The 22,279-nt window shown below is 43.7% G+C and overlaps 1 protein-coding gene across 3 annotated transcripts in view; it reads left to right on the top strand.

Annotated features, from left to right (window-relative positions):
• The window catches only part of mapk8a (mitogen-activated protein kinase 8a), a 28,197-nt gene that overhangs the window by 1,968 nt on the left and 3,950 nt on the right, over positions 1-22,279 (top strand). For 2 of the 3 annotated variants that reach the window (XM_079511633.1, XM_079511635.1), the window contains exons 2-8: positions 5,280-5,452; positions 6,757-6,886; positions 7,356-7,414; positions 7,771-7,909; positions 13,493-13,658; positions 16,995-17,066; positions 19,953-20,135. In XM_079511633.1, the coding sequence (XP_079367759.1) occupies positions 5,280-5,452; positions 6,757-6,886; positions 7,356-7,414; positions 7,771-7,909; positions 13,493-13,658; positions 16,995-17,066; positions 19,953-20,135 (922 nt within the window). Of the gene's footprint in view, positions 1-5,279; positions 5,453-6,756; positions 6,887-7,355; positions 7,415-7,770; positions 7,910-13,492; positions 13,659-15,584; positions 15,657-16,994; positions 17,067-19,952; positions 20,136-22,279 lie in introns of all 3 variants that reach the window. The other variant, XM_079511634.1, reaches the window with a different exon arrangement.

Raw genomic sequence — 22,279 nt, 5'->3', positions numbered from 1 at the left:
GCTTCCAGTCACCCCGGTTCTCCATGCTCTGAGTACATCCACGGATGCTAATGTGGGACGTCCTCTTGATCGAGGCCCATGTGTTGGTTCCCACAGCATGAATTTGCTGGCTGGCAGTTCTTGATGTCTTTGGCAGTGTCCTGCTAGACTCATTCTCCTGGCTGCTATTTTCTGGTTCACCCTTGGTATTCCCTCATACAGGATCTTGTTGATATACACTCTTGCTGATCTGTTAAGTACTGCACACAACATTCTGGTGTAGAACCCGTCTAGAGATTCTCCAGGGTTGGCTTCACGGTCCAGCATGCCATATAGAAGAACAAACAGAAGAAGCATAGAAGAAGCTGAGTTTGATTTGACGGGGGAGGTTGGAGTTCCATACACTGGTCATTCTGTTCAGGGCCCTCCATGCAAGGGTCTTCCTCACGTCCAGATCTTGCTCGGTTGAGTTGACCCATGAGCCTCGGTACTTGACGTCCTTGACTTCCTTCAGAGCAGTGCCTTCTGTTGTTGGTGGATGTTCCGGTGAGATGTTATAGGTGATACCCTCAGTTTTCTTGGTATTCAGCTGGAGGCCAACCTTGGCACACTGTATCTCCACTCTGTTCAGGAGTTCCTGTGCTGCTCCTGAGCAGGCTGATGTGGTCCGTATAGTCCAGATCTACTACTGTGGTGTGTCGTCTCTCTCAACCTCCTTGGTGTTAGAGTGAAGCCAAGATCCAGCTGCTCTTGTCCACTGATGGCCTTCCTGAGTGCATAATCCAGGCCTATGATGAAGAGGAAGGGGGCTAGGGTGTTCCTCCAGCCCGGATGTCAAACTCCTCGCTGTTGCCATCTTGGGGTCACCACCTTAGCCCTTGTTCCTGCATACATGATGCGGTCTCTATTGCCTCAACATATTAACATTTCTGGATAAACAGCGTAAGCTATTGCTAACATAAGCCGTTTCTTACAATGGAGGTCTGCGAGCAAGTAAACCGGATGTGAAAACATGGTAATCTGCCCAATTCTCGCTGCATGGTGCAGTTAACTATAGTAACTACCATCTATCACCACAGCAGTTAACTTGTAAAAAGTGGTTAAAATAAACATGCTCTGAAAAAAAATGCACGTGGCCCAAAATGCACGCTGTCGCTGTCACGAAAAGGTTGAGAACCACCGATCTAGATGTCCTCGTTGTTGCCGTTTCTTCTGAACTGACTGATTGGATGGGAACACTAACAGGTGCTGCATATAGAGCGTTGCAGTCCCGCCCCCTACCATGGCCCAGGAAATTATTCTCCGTTCATTTTCCTCATAGACATTTCAGAAAGTATTTATTTAAAGACGTTTACGCCGCGGACAAAGCCAACTCGAGTCGTGACAAATCATGACAACAAACACAATTTCTTGGGCCGAACAAATAATTAGAAAGAAGAAAAAAACACTTTTGTTGTTGTTTTTCTTCTTTGTAATTATTTGTTTGGTCCAAAATATTGTTTGTGTTGTCATGAGTTGTCACGACTCGAGTTGGCTTTGTCCGCGGTGTAACCGTCTTTAAATAAATACGTTTTGAAATGTCTATGGGAAAAATGCATTGGGATTCATTTCCTGGGCCATGGTAGGGGGCGGGACTGCGACACTCTATAGGCTCTATGCACATACGCCTCTTCGGACTTCCTTCACATCTGTTACCGATGATACTAATTAAGGCTCTGTTCCATTTTTTTATACAGTGGTTCTCAAATCTTTTAATTTCAAGGACCCCCATAACTCTGAGAGTTATATGGGGGTCCCTTACGGATCCATTTGGTCTCAGAGTTACACACCCGTACAGGGCCATTTGGAATCCATTCAAGGAGGAGACTTTGAGACCCAAGGGTGTTTCCACTTTCCAGTGAGCCAACATGCACAATAGCAGGCAGCACCATGACTCTGTTTGGCCAGCATGGAACAGAGCCTTGAGCCAAAATCTCGGCCACTCGCTCACTCACACTCGATCACTCCAGCATGGCCAAATTACGGTGTAATTGGTGACCTGTCGAAATATGTGAACATCTTGTGGACTTCACACAACTTACATGGAGGTCTTTAAAAACGTGGCCTGAATACCGTTAATAATAACTCTAGCTAATGAATAAACTGCAATAATTTACATTCAGACACTGACATTATTATGTGACGTCTACACGATTGTCACATATTTCAGCAGATCACCAATTTCACTGTAACACCACCATGCTGCATGGAGTGAGCGAGTGTGAGTGAATGAGTGGCCGAGATTTGGGGGTATTGGAATTTGGCTTTAATTAGTATCATTGGCAACACCTGTGAAGGAAGTCAGAAGAGGCCCGGAAGTAGGAAAGAGTTATTTCCAAAATGGAGTATGTGCATTATAGAGCCTATTGGCAGACCACTGGCGTGTTTACTGCATCCCCCTGTAAACCGGCACAGCACACTTTATGGAATGTCTTTTTACAGGGGCTGTTGTATCTGTTTTAGTGGTGCTGTTGCATCTGCCTAATATTATGCACTGAGCACAACAACTAGTTGTTATATAACCAGGTGGTATTATGAATTGTATGTTGTTGCTGCTGTCGAGCTAGAAACCTTGTATCTTTCTTAACCTTTACTGGTTTTCTTTGTAATTTAATGCCCCACTTCGCTACTACAGTGTTGTACAAAAGTAGCAATATTCTTTTTTTATAGGGTGAAAGTCTTTCTGTGTGTGTGTGTTTTTTTTTAGAAATATTTAACCAATACAAAAGTACTAAAGTAGTAACAAGAGGTGGTGACTAAATTCAATAACTACATTGGATCCATTGAAACGCAGGCTTCCTTTTTTTGAATTCCTGAAAAGCAGAGAGTGATATAACTGCTGGGATGAGTTCACCTATAGGTATCAAAGAACGCCCCCCCCCCCCCTCCCCCATGTTGACATTGTGCCAACCCTCCTGAGCGCCGTGCTAACACAGTGATATTAATGACACTGTCCTGTTATCCACTCTAATGCGTTATGAACTTACGACTCAACCCATCAGGATCCGTAAACGTGTGTCTTCTCATGTAACTCATAAAAAAAAGACTTAGTGTATAGTATAGTGCAGTGTATACTGTATAGTGCAATGTAGTGCAGTGAATCTCAAAGTGGGGTCCAGCAAAAGTAGTTAATATTATAGCATCACAATCATTCTAACCACCTTATACGTATATGTACTAAAATATGTCGGCAATTCAAAAACAGCAGATCTACATTTTGCTATTTTTGAAATCTCAAAAATGTTAGGAAAATTGTGCATTCCTTAATTTTACATAAATATTGTCAAATGGTGTGTGTGTGTGTGTGTGTGTGTGTGTGTGTGTGTGTGTGTGTGTGTGTGTGTGTGTGTGCGCGCGCCCACACACGGGTCTCCGCGGCCAAATGCATATAAATTCGGGGATCCTTGACACGATAAAGTTATAGAACCCCTAGTGTGTAGTGGAGCGTGTCTATTGTGATGTTGTTGTGAGGGACTGACACACACACACACAGAGAGAGAGAGAGATGCATGCGTGTTTGTGACGTTGGAGGAGCAGAAGGGGAACACTGACACGTCTCACTGTGGCGATTCTTCCGTTCCTCATATGGACTGTGTTTTGTATAGCGAGACAGAGAGATGATGGCGAGTCCTGATTATTACATAAGCTTCGCTTGGCTTCCTGAAAGGGGAAGGCAGCAAGATAAAATGACCGAAGTGATGTGTTTAATTCCTAGGCCCGGTCATATGGAAAAGTGTAGAGGGCTCTTAAACAGTGTATAGCTAGAAAGATGACCATTAAATAGCAAATGCAACAACCGTGTAATAGCCGTGTAATTGCGCATATTGCATTGGAAAAAGTAGAAATTGGCAGTGTCAATAGGCTACTTATTCACACTTAGTCGCGAATCAATGTCGCGTGGCAGAAAATAGCCGATCTACAAGCTTACAGAGCTCAGCTTATAGATAATTGGTTCTCAAATCAAGGGTCCATTTATACGTTGGCACGAGATATCTCGTGTTTAGCTATTAAACCCTGCTGTGCCAAACACGAGAACACGAGATTTGATAAAAAAGTAATTATCCAGAATTAATAATATTATTTTTACCGTATTTCAGCTTCCGTCGCTAGGCAACGCTTGCCACCGTGGTGTGATATCATCGGAATCCAAAAACTCATTAATCCAACCTCTCGGTTAGCATATTAGCATTTCTATCGCTAGATCACAGCCGCAACTCTGGCTCGAAAATGGACGATTACCATACTTCCGGTTCACAGGGGCAAATCGCGGGGTCTTCTTCACGGCCTTTTTCGTGCATTCTGTTGGCACTGGCGCCAGATTCCAGGCACGGCGGGATGTAATCGGTTAACATAAACATTCTCTTCTGGGGGTCCCCGGCACAAATCTTTTCAGATGTGGGTCCGCGGCAGAATACATTTTGGGGGTTCATGACACGAAAACGTTTGAGAAGCACTGGCATATAAGGAAATGTGGAAAACCGTCACATCAGTTTATTCACACTTAGTTGCGAGCCAATGTCGCGCAATAAAGAAAATAGCCGATCTACAAGCTCACATGGAAAGGGGGGGGGGGGGGGGGGGGGGGGCTGGGGGGCATTTAAATGAGCATCTCTTTGCTTTGTGTTCCTATAGGACCCTCCTTCCCTCTTTGACCCACTTAACATGTGCCTGTGTGGAAGACCTGCCTGCAGCGGTAACAGGGCCTGGACTGGAGTCCTGGGCCGGGGTCCAAAAACTTGCAAGCGGTCACCGGTCGGTCAGTCAGTCAGGCACACAAGGCTATAGGAATCTTCACCAGCAGTCCAGCAGGCGCTTTTGGTCTCCATCCAATGTGATGATAGAGAGATATTCTGAGCCTTGTGTCACACAAAAGCATCGAGAGTAGCATTATCCGGCATCCGCAAGCTCGAAATTCGCACCGCGTTTCGTGCTTTTTGATGCCTTTGTGTCCAAAGGTTTTGGACATACATATCAGATCTTCCGTCTCGGGTCTGGTTTGCTGAGTTGGTTGCGGTGGATCTATTCTGCCTGAAGTGTGAATTTCAGCAGCAGTACTTTTAACACCTCATTTAAATGATTTCTTAGGAGCACCAAGGGAGCCTCGCCATTTTATCATGAGTCTTGGGTCGCGATTTCGATACACAATCACGATCACAATTCGTTGATAATTCACTTTACTTGACTGCCGCGTGTGTGTGTGTGTGTGTGTGTGTGTGTGTGTGTGTGTGTGCGTGTCCATCTTTGTCCCTTGTTTCCCACAGAGAACATTTGTGGATGCGCAGAAAGCAGTGTTTGAAGATCACCTCGCCACCATGAACAAGAACAAAAGAGAACGGGAGTTCTACAGCATCGACGTTGGGGACTCGACGTTCTGCGTGCTGAAGCGCTACCAGAACCTCAGGCCCATAGGCTCAGGAGCACAGGGAATCGTCTGGTAAGCGACGCACCCTCCGTCCATAGTCAGTCTTCGTCTCCATGCCAAAATAATATTGGCGATATTGTTTGCCGTGCATCTGCACAGCATCAGAGGGATTCATGCTAATAAATAAAGTATCTAATTTCATTCAATCTTTAAGAAATCAAACGTTTTGATCATTCCGTCCTCGTGCAAATTACATTGGTTCCATCATCCAAATACATTTTAATTTAAACTTGTGAGCAAGGGTCAGAATAGGGCTGGGCAAAATATGTTGATAATATATTGATACTGTGATTGTGACTAGATACCATCTGCGATTTGGGATATTGTACTATCTTGGTATGGCATACAGGCTAAGTGTTGTCTTTTCCTGGTTTTACAACGCATTCTCACTCCCAAGATGGGCAAGAATGGTTAACTTTTTTGGACGGATTTGACCAAACGTCGACGGCACATGTTGACTGGCCACAACACTTGGCAAGGCGACTCGCTTGGCGGTGCCTCCTGTAGCTCAAGTCCGATTTAGACAGCGCGCCTCCGTCGCTTTAAATGTTTGGGTTTGAGAACGGCTCTTCCGATTTCTTGGAGTGCGGAAGTGCCCGGGGCGGCACTGTTTGACGCCATGATATGCATTTTGGGGAGTGACAGACAGTGTGTTGGGTTTTAATGGCAGCTGCATTATGGTCGAGTGATGCCCTTTTTCTGAATTTAACCTACCCACTCTCTGTTCTCGCTGTATATTATTTGCCTTTTTACTGAATTATTATGTTAAGCATTAAGTGACTAGCCTTGGGAACCAACAGTTCCTGAGCCATGTGGCCCACACAAGTCAGGAGCATATCTCCTGTTTCTGTAGTGTGATGCAGCTTAAGTACACACCCTGGACATGACGCTATAGTATGAAACCAACCCCGACCTCACCGTCTCAGGGCGAACACTCTAACCACAAGGCCACTGAGCTGCTACCATGAAGCTTTACTGATGAATATTTATCCCAAAAATGTCATCATTGCATAAATATTTTTGTGAAAGCACTCAGCCCCACAATATTGTCACAATGTCAATATCGGAGTATTTGGTAATTCAAAATATCGGGATATTAGATTGTGTCTCTATCGCAACAGCCGTACTTATGTATAAGAGTTGACATTTTTAATCAGGGTTCAATGTCAAAAGTAGTATCTTAATAATGTCTCTGTATGTTTCATGGTTATGTCATCATAAAGCCATTGTGCAGTTGAACTGTAAAAATGCATAATGGCGTGGTCTCCACTACTGTACTCCTGCATTTCCCATACTCTGTCCTTTTCTTCCTCCAGCTCTGCATACGACCACAATCTCGAAAGAAACGTTGCCATCAAGAAGCTGAGTCGGCCCTTCCAGAATCAGACCCATGCCAAGAGGGCGTACAGAGAACTAGTACTTATGAAATGTGTCAATCATAAAAATGTACGTTGGGTGAAACTGCTAACACAGAACTACAGTAATTTAGTATTTTGTCGCTGTAGGGCAGAAACCCTGCCATCTCCATATTTTAGCTTTCATGTTTTTTCGTACATTAATGCCCTACTTCATCATACAAGAATGTTGCACAAAATTCAATGTTTTTAATATTATCTTTTAAATAGTCAAGGAATGGCTTTGGACGAAAATGTTTCTGCCCTACAGCAGCGATCTATGAAATGTGTCAATCATCAGGGTTCAATTTGAGAAAATAAATGAATAACCATTTACCCCATTTTATGTACTTCTTTGTAAGACAGCGAAAATAGCGAAAATATCCATTATATGAACTCACCCGTTGTTGTTAATTTAACATTTTAAGATGCTCCGATATATCTAATTATGACTAATTATCACACTGTATGAACAAATCATAACAACGTTATGCTGACATGCATGTCTTGTGTTTCCACAGATTATTGGTCTATTAAATGTATTTACTCCACAAAAAACATTAGAAGAATTTCAAGACGTGTAAGTAACTCTTGGTCTGTGTGCGCGCGCGTGTGTGTGTCTGTGTGTGTGTGTGTGTGTGTGTGTGTGTGTGTGTGTGTGTGTGTGTATGTGTGTCTGTCTGTCTGTCTGTCTGTCTGTCTGTCTGTCTGTGTGTGTGTGTGTGTGTGTGTGTGTGTGTGTGTGTGTGTGTGTGTGTGTGTGTGTGTGTGTGTGTGTGTGTGTGTGTGTGTGTGTGTGTGTGTGCGCGTGTGCGGCTGCAAGCGTGTCTATGTACAATTCTTCTGCTTGTTTGAAAATATGCACATACTAAAACAAAGTGCTGTGTGCGTGCACGCATGCATGCATCTGCGTGTGTGTGTGTGTGTGTGTTACAGATACATAGTGATGGAGCTGATGGATGCCAACCTGTGCCAGGTGATTCAGATGGAGCTGGACCACGAGAGGCTGTCCTACCTGCTGTACCAGATGCTGTGTGGCATCAAGCACCTCCACGCGGCGGGCATCATTCACAGGGTAGGGCACCATTCACCTCCTCCACGCGGCGGGCATCATTCACAGGGTAGGGCACCATTCACCTCCTCCATGCTGTGGGCATCTTTCCCAGGGCGCCCGCTTCGAATGCTATCAACGCATAATGACCAGTAGGTTACTCATCAAGACATGCATCATCATCATCATTTTTCGACCGCGGTCGAGATCATGGATTCCACAATGCTACGCCAGACTTCCCGGTCCTTCATTGCCACCCCCAGTTCCTGCCTACTGATTACTGAAGCATGTGTCCCTAGCGATGACATCAGGGAACCACAGCTTTCTACCTCTGGTCTGCTTTGAGGCAGGACTCCAGAGAAGAAGGGACGATATAACCTCATTGTCAGCTCTGTAGCAGTGGCCGGCAAACTGTTCTTCTGGACCGGACTAGTGAAGAAACACGGGGAAGGTTGCTGTATATTAGATTAGTCGATGGGTGGCTCTTCCAAGACAGATTTTGCGCTCTCATTAGAAGGCGGGTGTAAGTGCCATCCAACCGATTCTCTTGTTTCTTTGAAAGTGTCCATGTCTCGGAGCCATAGAGAGCATCAAGACATGCAATGGAGCCAGTAGGCTCTACTGGAGCCTACTTGCAACGTCTCCGCTCCAGTAGAGCCTACTGGCTCCATTGTATGCTCTTGATAAGTAACCTACTGGTTGATATGGGTTGATAGCACTCGAATCCGCTACACAGGGTAGCATCATTCACAGTGTAGCATCATTCACAGGGTAGCATCATTCACAGGGTAGCATCATTCACAGGGTTGCATCATTCATAGGGTATAGTATCATTCACAGGGTATAGCATCATTCACAGGGTAGCATCATTCACAGGGTAGCATCATTCACAGGGTAGCATCATTCACAGGGTAGCATCATTCACAGGGTTGCATCATTCACAGGGTAGCATCATTCACAGGGTAGCATCATTCACAGGGTAGCATGATAGCATCATTCACATTGTAGCATCATTCACAGGGTAGCATCATTCACAGGGTAGCATCATTCACAGTGTAGCATCATTCACAGTGTAGCATCATTCACAGTGTAGCATCATTCACAGGGTAGCATCATTCACAGTGTAGCATCATTCACAGGGTAGCATCATTCACAGGGTAGCATCATTCACAGGGTAGCTGTCGGTAGCATCATTCACAGGGTAGTATCATTCACAGGGTAGCATCATTCACAGGGTAGCATCATTCACAGGGTAGCATCATTCACAGGGTAGCATCATTCACAGGGTTGCACTATTCTCACATTCCCAACATAAGGATGCCAGGGTAAAAGTGGTTAAAGGGATATTTCACTTTCAAACAAAAATAAACAAAATAAATGAGAAAAGTAATGATAAAAGTGAAATATCCCTTTAATGAAATGTAAAAATGTATTAAAGGGATATTTCTGGTTATCTGGTCTGCAGCCGCTGCTTATACAAAGTCAATTGGTTAATGTGTCCGTTTCACTTTATCTTTTTCCTGTGCAAAACACAGCACCTGACACTATAGTGAAAGGATGTCCAGTTTGCTGGAACTAGCTTAGAAGAAATACAGATAAAACCTCAAAGGAATACCTGAAAAAAATTGCTCCTCGGATCACAGCTCTCCGCCAGGCCAGTCCATCTGAGACAATCCTGGGATGAAAAATAGGTCTGTTTTGATGACTATAGAGATTTGCGTGTTGGATCTGTATAGGAGTAATATGTTTTGCGAAAATTGGCCTCCTGGTGGCGCTATAGCAAGGCCAATGTGAAGAATTTGGGGCAGGTCCTGCTCTGGCCTCCAGTGAGTTTCAGGCCAATTAGTATTCGCTGTACACGCGAATGGACGGAAGGACAGGGGACAAAACATTCTCCGCCAGAGACAATTAAACCAATGTACTTGCCATGTTTGTATCTCGGCTCTCCGTACAAAAACAGACCTAGAGCTGCATGACTCATTACATGACGCACACTGTAGGCAACACTGCATGAATGTAAATTCAGTTATATCAAAGTTACCAGGGCAGACATTCCTTGCAGCAGCACTCGCTAGAACAAACATGTTACATTTATGGTATTTGAGAGCCCATGCATGGATGATGAACAGGGGCGGATTTAGCAATTACAGTATGTTTTAACAGCGGGCGACAGCCAGACGAATTCACCGGAAGTGCATTCTTTGTCGAGACCCGGCAACTACTGGCGATAGCTGGCTATAGCAGGCGAACAGGCGATGGTCGAAAAGTGGGCGGAGGAACGTCGACCGAAAAGATAAAAATAATTAAACTTTTGGGGGACATCGTCCGGCGATAGTGGCCGATTAGGCGATAGCCAATGAAATTCATGTGTCGCTCGCCGTTGTTCTCCCGCTGTTAAAACTAGTGATGCACCGAATATTCGTCCGCAGGAAAATATTCAGCCGAAAATGGCTAAACATTTTCGACCTATTCGGTTTCGGCCCGAATAGGCAGAAAATATATCACCGCACATAGTGTATGCAATTAATGCATTTAAAAGTGCTGAATATATGTTTTATGGACCCATAACAGTGATTATTATTTAGTTTTGCCGTAATCATGTCTTTTGCCATTATCAGGTAGCTTTAACCCATTTTGACCTGGGAATGATTCTACAAATCTGTTTCCTATATTTCGGCCAAGAATTTCCCTTTTTGGTGCATCCCTAGTTAAAACGCACTGTTAGGGACTCGAGGCAAAGCTCAACTTTGGTCCGTCCCCCAAACAAACCCTTCACTTGATACCCTAGGAACAATGTGGGACTGGGAACCCAAGTAGCATAGGAACATACTTTGTATCACAAAAACTAAATAGAATCCTCATTGCAATACTGTACCACTCTGTAGGCAACTTTGGCCAGCATGGGATAGTTAATTAGCCTACTCACCACTGCTGCTATGGAGGATGAAAGAGAACACACTTGTTCCAGAGTTTGTAGGCCTACATTGTTTTGTTCACGCTTGACAAGCGTCAAGGTGGCCTCAATAGAACTCAGGTTTCCTCTAAAAATGGTGTGCTTTTCAAAATAAGAGTCTCTTTTGGAAATGTTCATTAGTCAACAACACTTGTTTTATTTTGAAAATCGACTTACCGAATGGAAGTAGCGTGGGTGAAACTATTTCACATTGGGGAGAAATAAACTGGAATAGTTGATTTGCACGCCTCTGGGCTCCACGCAAATGGCCTGGTGTGTGTGGCGTGGTCCCTAAATCCCACTGGTGAGGAATAGACTGATGAAGACTTTGACAGCATGGCACTATGTGGGTCTACGTAGATGGGAGTACTGTGTGTGATGTGGACGAGTGTTGAAATTTAACAATTTGACTATCATGTTAACAAATAGTGACAGTTTCCTACATAATTAAAGGAATATAGTGATTTTCGGACCCGTAGAAGCAGCCTGTCCTGATAGGCGAACATGTGACACGTGTGAGCCTGTAGATCGGCTATTTGTTTAGCGAAGAGATTCGGTGTAGAGGGGTGAAAAGGAGTTTGGTATTGATGATATGCACACAGCTGCCATCTTGCCAGCAAGGTGCTACCTAGGTGCAACTTCCCATAGACAGCCAATTCATCCAAACAGAACAGTCCTATCTAATTGTATTAAATAACGTCAAACTCACCAACATTGCAGCTGTACGGAAAGCTTGAATTATCCTCTTTCTATATCTGCAATGTGTTTGTTTAATACAAATCCACTGTAGACATCTTATGAGCTACTCCCTGTCAAGAAATTCCTTGCAGATGATTTTTTTCTAAGTACTGGAGTTTGGAAGTGCTCGTTGACTATCACCCAACAGCCCATGTGTACCACCTGTTTAGAATTTGCACATAATGCAGGAGGCAGCAGGAGGTTGCTTTACAGATAACGAGTGCTTCCAAACTCTGACACTCATCTGCAGGGAACTTCTTGACAGGAAGTAGCTCATAACATGTCTACGGTGGATTTTTATGAAACAAACACTTTGCAGATAGTAAGACGATAATTCAAGCTTTTCGTACAGCTGCAATGTTGGTGAGTTTGACGTTATTTAATACAATTAAATAGGACTTTTCTGTTTGGATGAATGGGCTGTCTATGGGAAGTTGCACCTAGGTAGCACCTTGCTGGCAAGATGGCAGCCATATGCATATCATCAATAGACCCCTGAGGGAGCCCGGGCCATGAAACATATATGATTTAAGTGATTAAACTCCTCCATACTTCTCCTCTGACCTGCAGTAGTTCGAGATAAAACAGGGGAGCTCTAATTAGCAGTCTCATCACGATATTCTCCTGTGGATGAACTCACTTCAAAGATATACATGTTAAACCACGTCATCATGTTGGCTTAAGGACTCATTTAATGAGCCGTATAATAATTAAGTTCTCCCTTTGCAGCATAGCTTTGGAATTCACACCGCTCACCGCAAACGCACTGGTGGTGCGCACTGGAGAATTAGGGGGGGGGGGTATTTCTCACCTCTATTCGATCAAATAAAAACCCACAAATAGTAACCTACAACAGGGGTCTTCAACAGGGGTCCTCCTCAGAGGGGTCCTCAGAGTTAACCCATTCAGGCCTGACGTCGAAATAAAAAAAACGTTCGCTCTGAAAGAATATATATTCAAAGATTTGTGCCGCATTTTTACGATTTTTCAAAAATAGCAGACCTACAAGCTCAGTGGCGCGCTACGAGCTTGTAGGTCTGCTATTTTTCAATAGCTAAAGTATAACATAATGATTCGTTAAAACACCAAAAGGGGTTCCTGCCCAGAATGGAATCTGCATGTGATATAAACCTTTTTGAGCGGTGCAGCCACTCCATTGCCCAGCAATGTGTGTCCCTGGCTGGCTGGGTCCCTGACTGGCTGGCTGGCTGGCTGGGTCCGTCCGAGCACGGAAATGCGTTTTTTCACCACCAAGTGTCACTGTTGCGCAGCCTAACACACACACACACACACACACACACACACACACACACAGTACAAGTACAGTATTTTTACATTAACCACTTGAACCATGCCCGCAGAACCATGCATCCCTTTTCTGAGAGGAATATTAGCCAAAAATCAGACCTGTCTGAAGTGAGTGGTGGAACAGCACCCCCTGTTGGTACCCTAAACATACGGACAGACAGACAGACAGACAGACATAGGGATGGACGGACATTTCTGATTGTAGGAGTGGTTGCACCACTCAAAAATAGCCATTCTACAAGCTCACAATGCCTCGAACTGCGAGGCGCTGTGAGCTTGAACATCAGCTATTTTCGGAGCAGACCAAGTACAATTGGCGATATAACTGGTTAACTGTCTGTAAAAATAGAAAAATACGCATCAACATGAATCCAACACAACGCTACACAGTGTCAAACAACTCTATGAAGCTATCTATGAAATCTAAGAGAAAGTTTAATCCGCAACACAGTTTTTATACATTATATAGTGGGGGGGTGGGGGACCTGAGATGAAGCAGGGGCCTGCTTCATTTCTCTCTCAGCCTAGGGGTTCCTTGGCCTGAAAGTGGTTGAAGACTCCCGGACCTTAAATGACATTCTTCTTGGCCTGTGTTCCTTCCCCCACAGGACCTGAAGCCCAGTAACATAGTGGTGAAGTCAGACTGCACACTGAAGATCCTGGACTTTGGCCTGGCTCGGACCGCCGCCACAGGCCTGCTGATGACGCCCTACGTGGTGACGCGGTACTACCGAGCCCCCGAGGTCATCCTGGGCATGGGCTACCAAGCCAACGGTCAGTATAGCCGCCGCCTGTCTGGCAGGTGTATAACGTTCAAATGCTGTATATACATCACTGGCAGTGCTCTCACCACTACTACACATTTTAGTTGTCACGCAAATAATTGCGATTAACGATTTAATTTGAACATCGGAACATATGAATAAAATGCAATTCTGTTTGGCCTTTTAGGCTTCGTAATCCAAAATGACCCAGGGCAGATATGACATATTAATATACAAAGAAATGACTGAGGATTGTGTAATAATTGTGACAGGCCTATAGTCACTGGTTGTCAACCTGTGAGTGGGGGGGTCAGATGGGTGGGCCAGTCGGGTGGGTTCATTCACCAAAGCTTTCAACATTTTCAAGTGAGCCCTGATCCCGGAAAGGTTGACAACTATACTGTTAAAAGTGATTTGGGTTCAAACAAAAAGGGGGTTTAAAAAAAGAAAAAAAAAAGGTTAAAGCTCTATATTCCGTTTGTACAGTAATGGGAGTCTCCTGGTCTCTCTTTAGTAAGCAGAAAATAATCAATGTAATCCAATCAGGAGTTAAAGATCAATTTCACTTGTTTAATCTCCCGATTGGATGAAATTGGTATCCTGAATAAAATATTTTCTAGTTCACTAAATGGCTGCAGAGATGAGATGGGGAGACCCCTGTTACTGAACAAACACCCTAAAGCAATGATTATTATGAGAATAGAGAGATATGTACAGTAACTAACCCTAGCCCTCACTTAGAGCACCTTTAACCCATTTTCTGAAAAAGCTATGTTTCTATGTCAGTCGTTCTTCAATTTTTCAAAAATAGCAGACCTACAAGCTCGTAGCGTGCCACTCGGTGGCGCGCTATGAGCTTGTAGATCTGCTAGTTTTCAATAGCTAAAGCATAACATAATGCTAACACCAAAAGGGGTTCCCGCCCAAAATGGGTTTTAATCTACTTCAGTTACATTTAAATTGTGACCACAAATCCATATTATGTTTATCTAATATAGTGAAAATAGGTTTCATGATCCACATATTTATTCTTAAGTAGCATGGTGCTTCTGTGCATAACTGGATTTGGTTGTTATTGAGATTATTGCTTCCCGAACTAACCCCTTCTAACCGCATGCTCTACCTTCTTCTCCTCTCGTACATGGTACAATCCTGTGTTAACTAGACAACTCGTACATGGTACAATCCTGTGTTAACTAGACAACTCGTACATGGTACAATCCTGTGTCAACTAGACCACTCGTACATGGTACAATCCTGTGTCAACTAGACAACTCGTACATGGTACAATCCTGTGTTAACTAGACAACTCGTACGTGGTACAATCCTGTGTTAACTAGACAACTCGTACATGGTACAATCCTGTGTTAACTAGACAACTCGTACGTGGTACAATACCTGTGTTAACTAGACAACTCGTACATGGTACAATCCTGTGTTAACTAGACAACTCGTACGTGGTACAATACCTGTGTTAACTAGACAACTCGTACATGGTACAATCCTGTGTTAACTAGACAACTCGTACATGGTACAATCCTGTGTCAACTAGACGATGTTCAGCCACTCGATGCAGCCCTTTTACAATACCTCTGTTGCTTTGGCAGCAAAGGCAACAAACAATCATGTAGTCATGACATTGTAACACAGTGGCTGCCTTACACCATTATTTTTAGTGTCAAATAAAAGTACATGAAAACAGATGGATAATGGCTGCCATGAGAGCTAATAAACAAACCAAACATTCTGGAGTTTGGACATCCTGGCAAAAATGATTTAAACGATTATTGTTTTTACAATTGCACACCTTTGTAAAAAAGTGTGGATGTATTATGTCCTTGTTTTCATGAAAACGTTGTCTATATGAACCCTTTAACACGGAGGATTTTACGCTGTACTTCTCTCTTTGTTCACGTCTTGTCCTCCACTACGCTAGTGGACATTTGGTCAGTGGGCTGCATACTGGCCGAAATGGTTCGCCATAAAATCCTTTTCCCGGGAAGGGACTGTATCCTTGCATCATTCTCCCTAAAAAAAAGAAAAGAAACGCTTCTAATCGTAACGCTTTCTTATTTATACGTTCCTTGTTAACATTCTCTGTTGAAATGCTGTGCTGGTTCCAATCTGTGCGGTGCTTTGCATTTGGCACCGGCGCCAAGATGAGACTGTAAGATCTTTCCTCTGGATAGCAATCAATTCTTGGCACGGGTGGGGCAACAGAAAACGCTCGCCAGGTTCTTCAGGCAATCACTACTAACTAAAAAGAGGTCAATATAATACTCCTCCTTCAAGAGTGAGTTTTAGGACGGTCATGGGCTATGATCTCTCTGCAACAAGTCATCGTTCATCTTCATTCCCCCACCGCCCCACCCACCCCTAAAACCCATGGGGGGAAATCTTCCTTCTCACATCTGACATAAGCCTCCAGCTGCTGCTGCTGCTGCTGCTGCTGCATGCCGTCTGCTTTCAATTTCCATCCACGCTGCATACTTTCTTTTGGCTCTTTTTGACTTTCTTTCAGAGCTATAAGTTCCGTGTCATCTAATGCAGGGGTCTTCCCCTAGGGGTGGTCCTCATTTAGCCTACTTTGTGTGATAGGAACTATTCATTATTATTTATTTATTTTCTTTACGTTAATCACTTGAACCATAGCATCACTCTTAGCCGAAAATAGCACATCTACAAGCTAATAAGTTAGCTTGTAGATCTGCTAATAAAAGAAAAGAAATCACACCCGTGTGAAGTAAGTGGTGCAACTCCGTGTGGGGGTCCCCGGGGGGGGGGGGGGGACCCAACCACCCAGCCAGCCAGCCACCCACCCACCCACCCACACACATAGTCACTTAAGGAAGTGGTTGCACCACTTAAAAACACATAGCTGATCTACAAGCACCCGACGTGTTGCGTTGACGTTGTGCGCCGTTTTCTCTTTTTCTGCATAGGTTATTTCCATGACTTACGTTACCTCCCCCTTCTTTCAGGTTTGGTTCTGGTTATAATGGAAACGTAAAAAAAAGAAAGAATTACGATCACTGAATTGTTACTTTCTGGAACATTTCAGGTTATAATATGGAACGGTTCTGGGTATAGGTAAACCTTTATAGTTCCAAAAGAGCCGTTTTTCCTCATCCACACCGCACCATCTTTCTTTGTTGTTGTTTTCTTTGTGTTTGACTTTTGTATTTATTTCCTTTTGTGTGTGTGTGTGTGTGTGTGTGTGTGTGTGTGTGTGTGTGTGTGTGTGTGTGTGTGTGTGTGTGGTCTGCATGCTCTCCCTCCCTCCTCCTCCTCCTCCTGTCATCATCATCATCATCATCATCATCACTCCTCCCGGTCATCCGTGCAGTGGACGTATGGTCAGTTGGGTGCATTGTGGCCGAGATGATCCGGGGGAGCGTGTTGTTCCCCGGCACTGATCGTATCCTTCTCCCCCCTCCCCCCCACCCAGCCACCCGTCAGTCACTTCATCCTGGGTGAAGTGATGTACACCCGCCACACCCTCCCTCCCCTCCCCTCCCCTCCCCACCACACCCACCCTCCCCCCCACACACCCTCTTCAGTTGCCATCTGATCCATCCCCAGAGTTACAGTGGTGGAAAAAAAAAGTACTCACATTTCCTACTTAACCCATTTTGACCCGAGGACGATTCTATAGAAATGTCTTCTAAATCATGACAGTTTTCGGAAAAACCCTCATGTTTCTATGTCAAGGAACCCAAAAACTATATATAATTGGCTACCGACCGCCATCTGCCAGTTAAAACGTTCGCTCTGAAAGAATATATATTCCAAATTTGTGCCACATTTTCACGATTAAAACAATAAATAGCAGACCTACAAGCTCGTAGCGCGGCACCGCGTTATATGAGCTTGTAGATCAGCTATTTTTCAATAGCTAAAGTATAACATAATGCTTAAAACACCAAAAAGGGTTCCCGCCCAAAATGGGTTAAGTAAAAGCATCAATACTGCAATGCAGAACCACTGCTTATGCAGAATGTTCTATTTCAAGTTTTCAAATGTATAAAGATATTTTGAAAATAGCTGAGCTTGCAGGTCGGCTATTTTCAAATGACCGAAATGTATATATAGGGTTGAAGTGGTATAGTGTGTTTTATAATAATAATGATCTACAAAGTAACTCGTAACTTTTCATATAAATTGTAGTGGAGTAAAATTACAATATTTATTTAGTATTGGAAATACTCCAGGAAAATACAAATACCTCAATATTGTACAGTAGTTAAGTAAATGTACTTAGTTACTTTTTCACCACTGCAGTTCCCATCCGATCACTTCGCGCCACCATATTCCTACTGGGTTTACATCCAGACAGTCTCTCCTCCTCCTCCTCCTCCTCCTCCTCCTCCCCCTCCTCTGCTGCCCCTAGCTCTGGTCCATAGCCTTCTACTGCTTCTACGATTCTGCCCTGCAGTATAAGGCTATGGGACTTTCGGTTTTAAATCTCAAATCGAAATCAGACCAGCCTCTCTTTAGCGTATTTTAAAATAACGTTTTTGCTACTCACCAAAACAAAGGCGGGTTGTGTCATTAGAAAGCCTACTTGGCCAAAAAGTACCGTTTATACGTGTGGTGGGGGGCTCAGAGTGCGTCCACTAAGGAAAGTAGGCTTTCTATTGACACAACCCGTCTTTGTATTGGTGACGTTCGTGAGATTTCCACTAAAGAGGAGAGGCTGGTCTGATTTCGATTTGAGATTTAAAACCAAAAGTCCCATAGCCTTATACTCAGGGCAGAATCGTAGAAGCAGTAGAAGGCTATGGACCAGAGCTATGCTGCCCCCATATCACCTTATGAACACTCCCAACCCTCTGCTGCCGGGGGCAGAAACCGCCTATCTCCATATTCTACCTTTTGTTTTGTAAATCAACGCCCTACTCGATCACACTACGGCAGCGTCACACAGAAGCATCAAAAGAAGCAGATCGGCCAAGTGCGAAGCAAACGCGTTTTGAGCTGGTCGATCTGCTACTTTTGCTGCTATTTCTGAATTTGAATCCTGAAAAGTAACAGTTTCGGGACATATGAGTGTTTCCACCCGAACAGAGATGAGGACCACTGCATAGTAGAATTTAAAGGGATGTCTTCTAGAGAATACTACTGGATAGTTATGGTTTGAGTCAGTTATAGAGGAAGAAGATGTAGTTTGTGCTTTATCACTTTACAGATCATGTGGATTTTAAAGCTGCAGTCCATAATCCAGGCTATTTTGCCAGTGTGACACCCGCACACAACCAAGCATGAAATGACGTGTCTTTTCCACTAGTCCCTCCCTAACGTTTTAGTCTAGTTTTTATTTGATGACGAAATTGTCAATATATTTATTGACAATATATGGTATTTATTTAGTCATGGTTTTAGTCATTATTTATATTTAATTATTTAATAGTCTTTATTTAGTTTTCAAATACGTTTTTGTTAATGAAAAAGGTAGTCGACGGACTTTACAATGCAAATTGAATAGATTTAAAACAAATGGTATCAAATGGTTATGGGTGTCCGTGGCCTATGGGATATCAAACTTGGGGGTCCTTGAAATGAAAAAGTATAGATTGGTCAATGTCACATTCACTAAGAACAGTTATGGATTGCAGCTTTAACCCATTTAGGCCTGACGTAAAAAAAAAAAAAAGAAAAGTCTTCTAAATCCTGACAGTTTTCTGAAAAACCTCATGTGTCGTTCTCAAACATTTTCATGTCAAGGACCCCCAAGATTATATGTAATTGGCTGCCGACCCCCATCTGAAAATATGTTGTTCCAGGGACCCCCCAGAAGCAAAGATTTGAGTTAAAAACGTTCGCTCTGAAAGAATATATATTAAAAGATTTGCACTACATTTTTCAAAAATAGCAGACTTACAAGCTCGTATAGCGCGGCTATGAGCTTGTAGACCTGCTATTTTTCAATAGCTAAAGTATAACATAATGCTAACCCATTCTGTACGGGAACCCCTTTTGGTGTTTTAACTAAGCATTATGTTATACCACCGGGTGGCGCGCTACGAGCTTGTAGATCTGCTATTTTTGAAAAATCGTGAAAATGCGGCACAAATCTTTGAATATATATTCTTTCAGAATACTTTTTATTTTTATTTTGACGTCAGGCCTAAATGGGTTAAAACACCAAAAGGGGTTCCCGCCCAAAGTACTTTTCTTTGTTTGCGGATGAGAAGCAAATGTTTGCATACATGTACTTGTACAGTCCAGTGTGTGCATGCCATGCGCGCACTGTGCCGTGGTGTCTCTGTGTGGTATACGTTTTCCCTAACGCCGCCCGCCTCAGACATCGACCAGTGGAACAAAGTGATAGAGCAGCTGGGGACTCCGTCTCAGGAGTTCCTGATGAAGCTCAACCAATCAGTGAGGACGTATGTGGAGAACAGGCCGCGCTACGCCGGGTACACCTTCGAGAAGCTCTTCCCCGACGTGCTGTTCCCCGCCGACTCCGAACACAACAAACTGAAAGGTATAGTGTTTTTTTTATTTTTTTATGTTTTTTTTTGTGGCTTTCACCTTTATTTTATATATGTTTTATGGAGGGACAGACAGTAGACTGACAGGAAATGGGGAGAGAGATGGGGGGATGACATGCAGTAAAGGCCGTCGGCAGGGACGTGGTGGGCCCATAATTCAGCCCGGAGAGTGGAGTTGCGGAGGCCCTCTAGCCTATTTTATTAATAAAAAAAAAAAAACCGCTGGCCCAGACCGGCCTGGACTGGACCGGCCGTTCGGGAGTTGTCCCGAATTTCCCAATGGCCAGCACGTCCCTGGCCGTCGGGATCGGGAGTCGAACCCACGGCACACTGCCAGACTGGATTACCAGCCAAGGTGCCTGGACCGCTGAGCCACGGAATAGTGTTTTTGTTATCTCTGTTGTGGCAGAAACGTCTTACCCTCCACTTTCTAACTTTGTGTTATTTTATTATTATTTTATTTTTTTAATGAATGCCCTATTTGATCACACTACAGTGAGCGTCACACAAATGCATCAAAGCTTGCTACCATTTTTTTTGAATCCTGAAAAGTTATACAGTCTTGGACGTGAGTGCGCAAATCGCCTTCGCGTTTGAGTAAATGCAACCCGATATGGACAGAATAGTAAATCCACGTCCCCCCAGATGTATGTACTGTATGTACTGTATGTATCCCAGTATGTATTTAACCCATTTTGACCTGAGATCAGATTCAAAAAATGTCTTCTACATCCTGACAGTTTTCTGAAAAAGCCATGTTTCTATGTCAGTGGTTCTTCGATTTTTCAAAAATAGCAGACCTACAAGCTCGTAGCGCGCCACTCGGTGGCGCGCTATGAGCTTGTAGATCTGCTATTTTTCAATAGCTAAAGCATAACATAATGCTAACACCAAAAGGGGTTCCCGTCCAAAATGGGTTAATTCAGTCTGACCAGGAGCAGGGATAAAACATATCCCCGCTGGCCCTACAAATCAATGACAAGACAATATATCAAAAGCACAAGCATGGATTTCTCCCATAGTAAATCCAACCCTGTGTATTATACACATGTACTGTATATATATCGATCGCACGTTTTGGGTGAAACAAGCATGCTGATATATGTCTGAAAATGTAGGTGATAATTTGTTCATCACATAATAAGTACCCTTATTTATTGACAACGACGACGAGAATATTTGCATTTTATTCAACACTCCGAAGTCCCACAGGAGTTATTGTATCCAGTGCTCCACCATTTTGTCTCCACTAGCATGTGGAAAATACAACTATACAACGATATGTCTCTCACATATCGGGTTTTTCTTTTCAGCATGAAATCAATTTCAGTAAAATTATTTACTTCCCCTGGTTGGTGCAATCGGTAAAATGCAGCCCCAGGTCCATAGATTACAATATACAATGATAATTTAGCCATTTAGCGCCGGACACTTCTTATCCAGAGTGTGATATCAGCGTGAACAGAGTAAGCGTGAACTGTAGTCAAAGAACTGCGAGGTAAATAGTGACAGAAGTAGAGTGCTGCTGAGAGAACATTGTAGCGGGTCAGAAACAACGGCGTTGACGCAAAAACACCAATGTCATGTTATTCTAATTGGCGTGCCTTGACCTTTGACCTTCTTCCTTCTAATTGGCGTGCCTTGCCCATTGACCTTCTTCCGCTCTGCGTTTTGGTTTCTTTGGGCTCCGAAACAACACCAGTGCCAATTCAATTCAATGGTATATATTGGACTGAGAAAACAAAGGTTTACATTGTGCCAAAGCAAATATGTCTCTGTCGGGTGGAAACTTCACATGTCCAAAACTGTGACTTTTCAGGATTCAAATTCAAAAATAGGAAAAGTAGCAGGATTTACGTGGCCGGGTAAGAATGAGCTTAGGCTTAATGTCAGTCGGCTCCAGGCGAGCCTACTGGTAATCTACTGGTTATTATCGGTTGATTTTCATACAAATCCGTTGCTATGGTAAATCATGTTCGAAGGCAGCGTTTCCGCCATGTTTTGACGTGCTGACTTACATGTTGCTGAGCTCGGCAGCCACAGCTCTATAGGTTGAGCAGAGGTCACTCCACGCCGTGTAGGTTCAGGCCTGCCTTGCCCATTTTAGCTGTGCACCGATTGGTCGTTCTGACATGTA

This window comes from Electrona antarctica, assembly GCF_951216825.1.
Source record: "Electrona antarctica genome assembly, chromosome: 10".
NCBI lineage: Eukaryota > Metazoa > Chordata > Actinopteri > Myctophiformes > Myctophidae > Electrona > Electrona antarctica.
The sequence above is the reverse complement of the archived record's forward strand: the minus strand, read 5'-3'. Positions and strand labels throughout refer to the sequence as shown.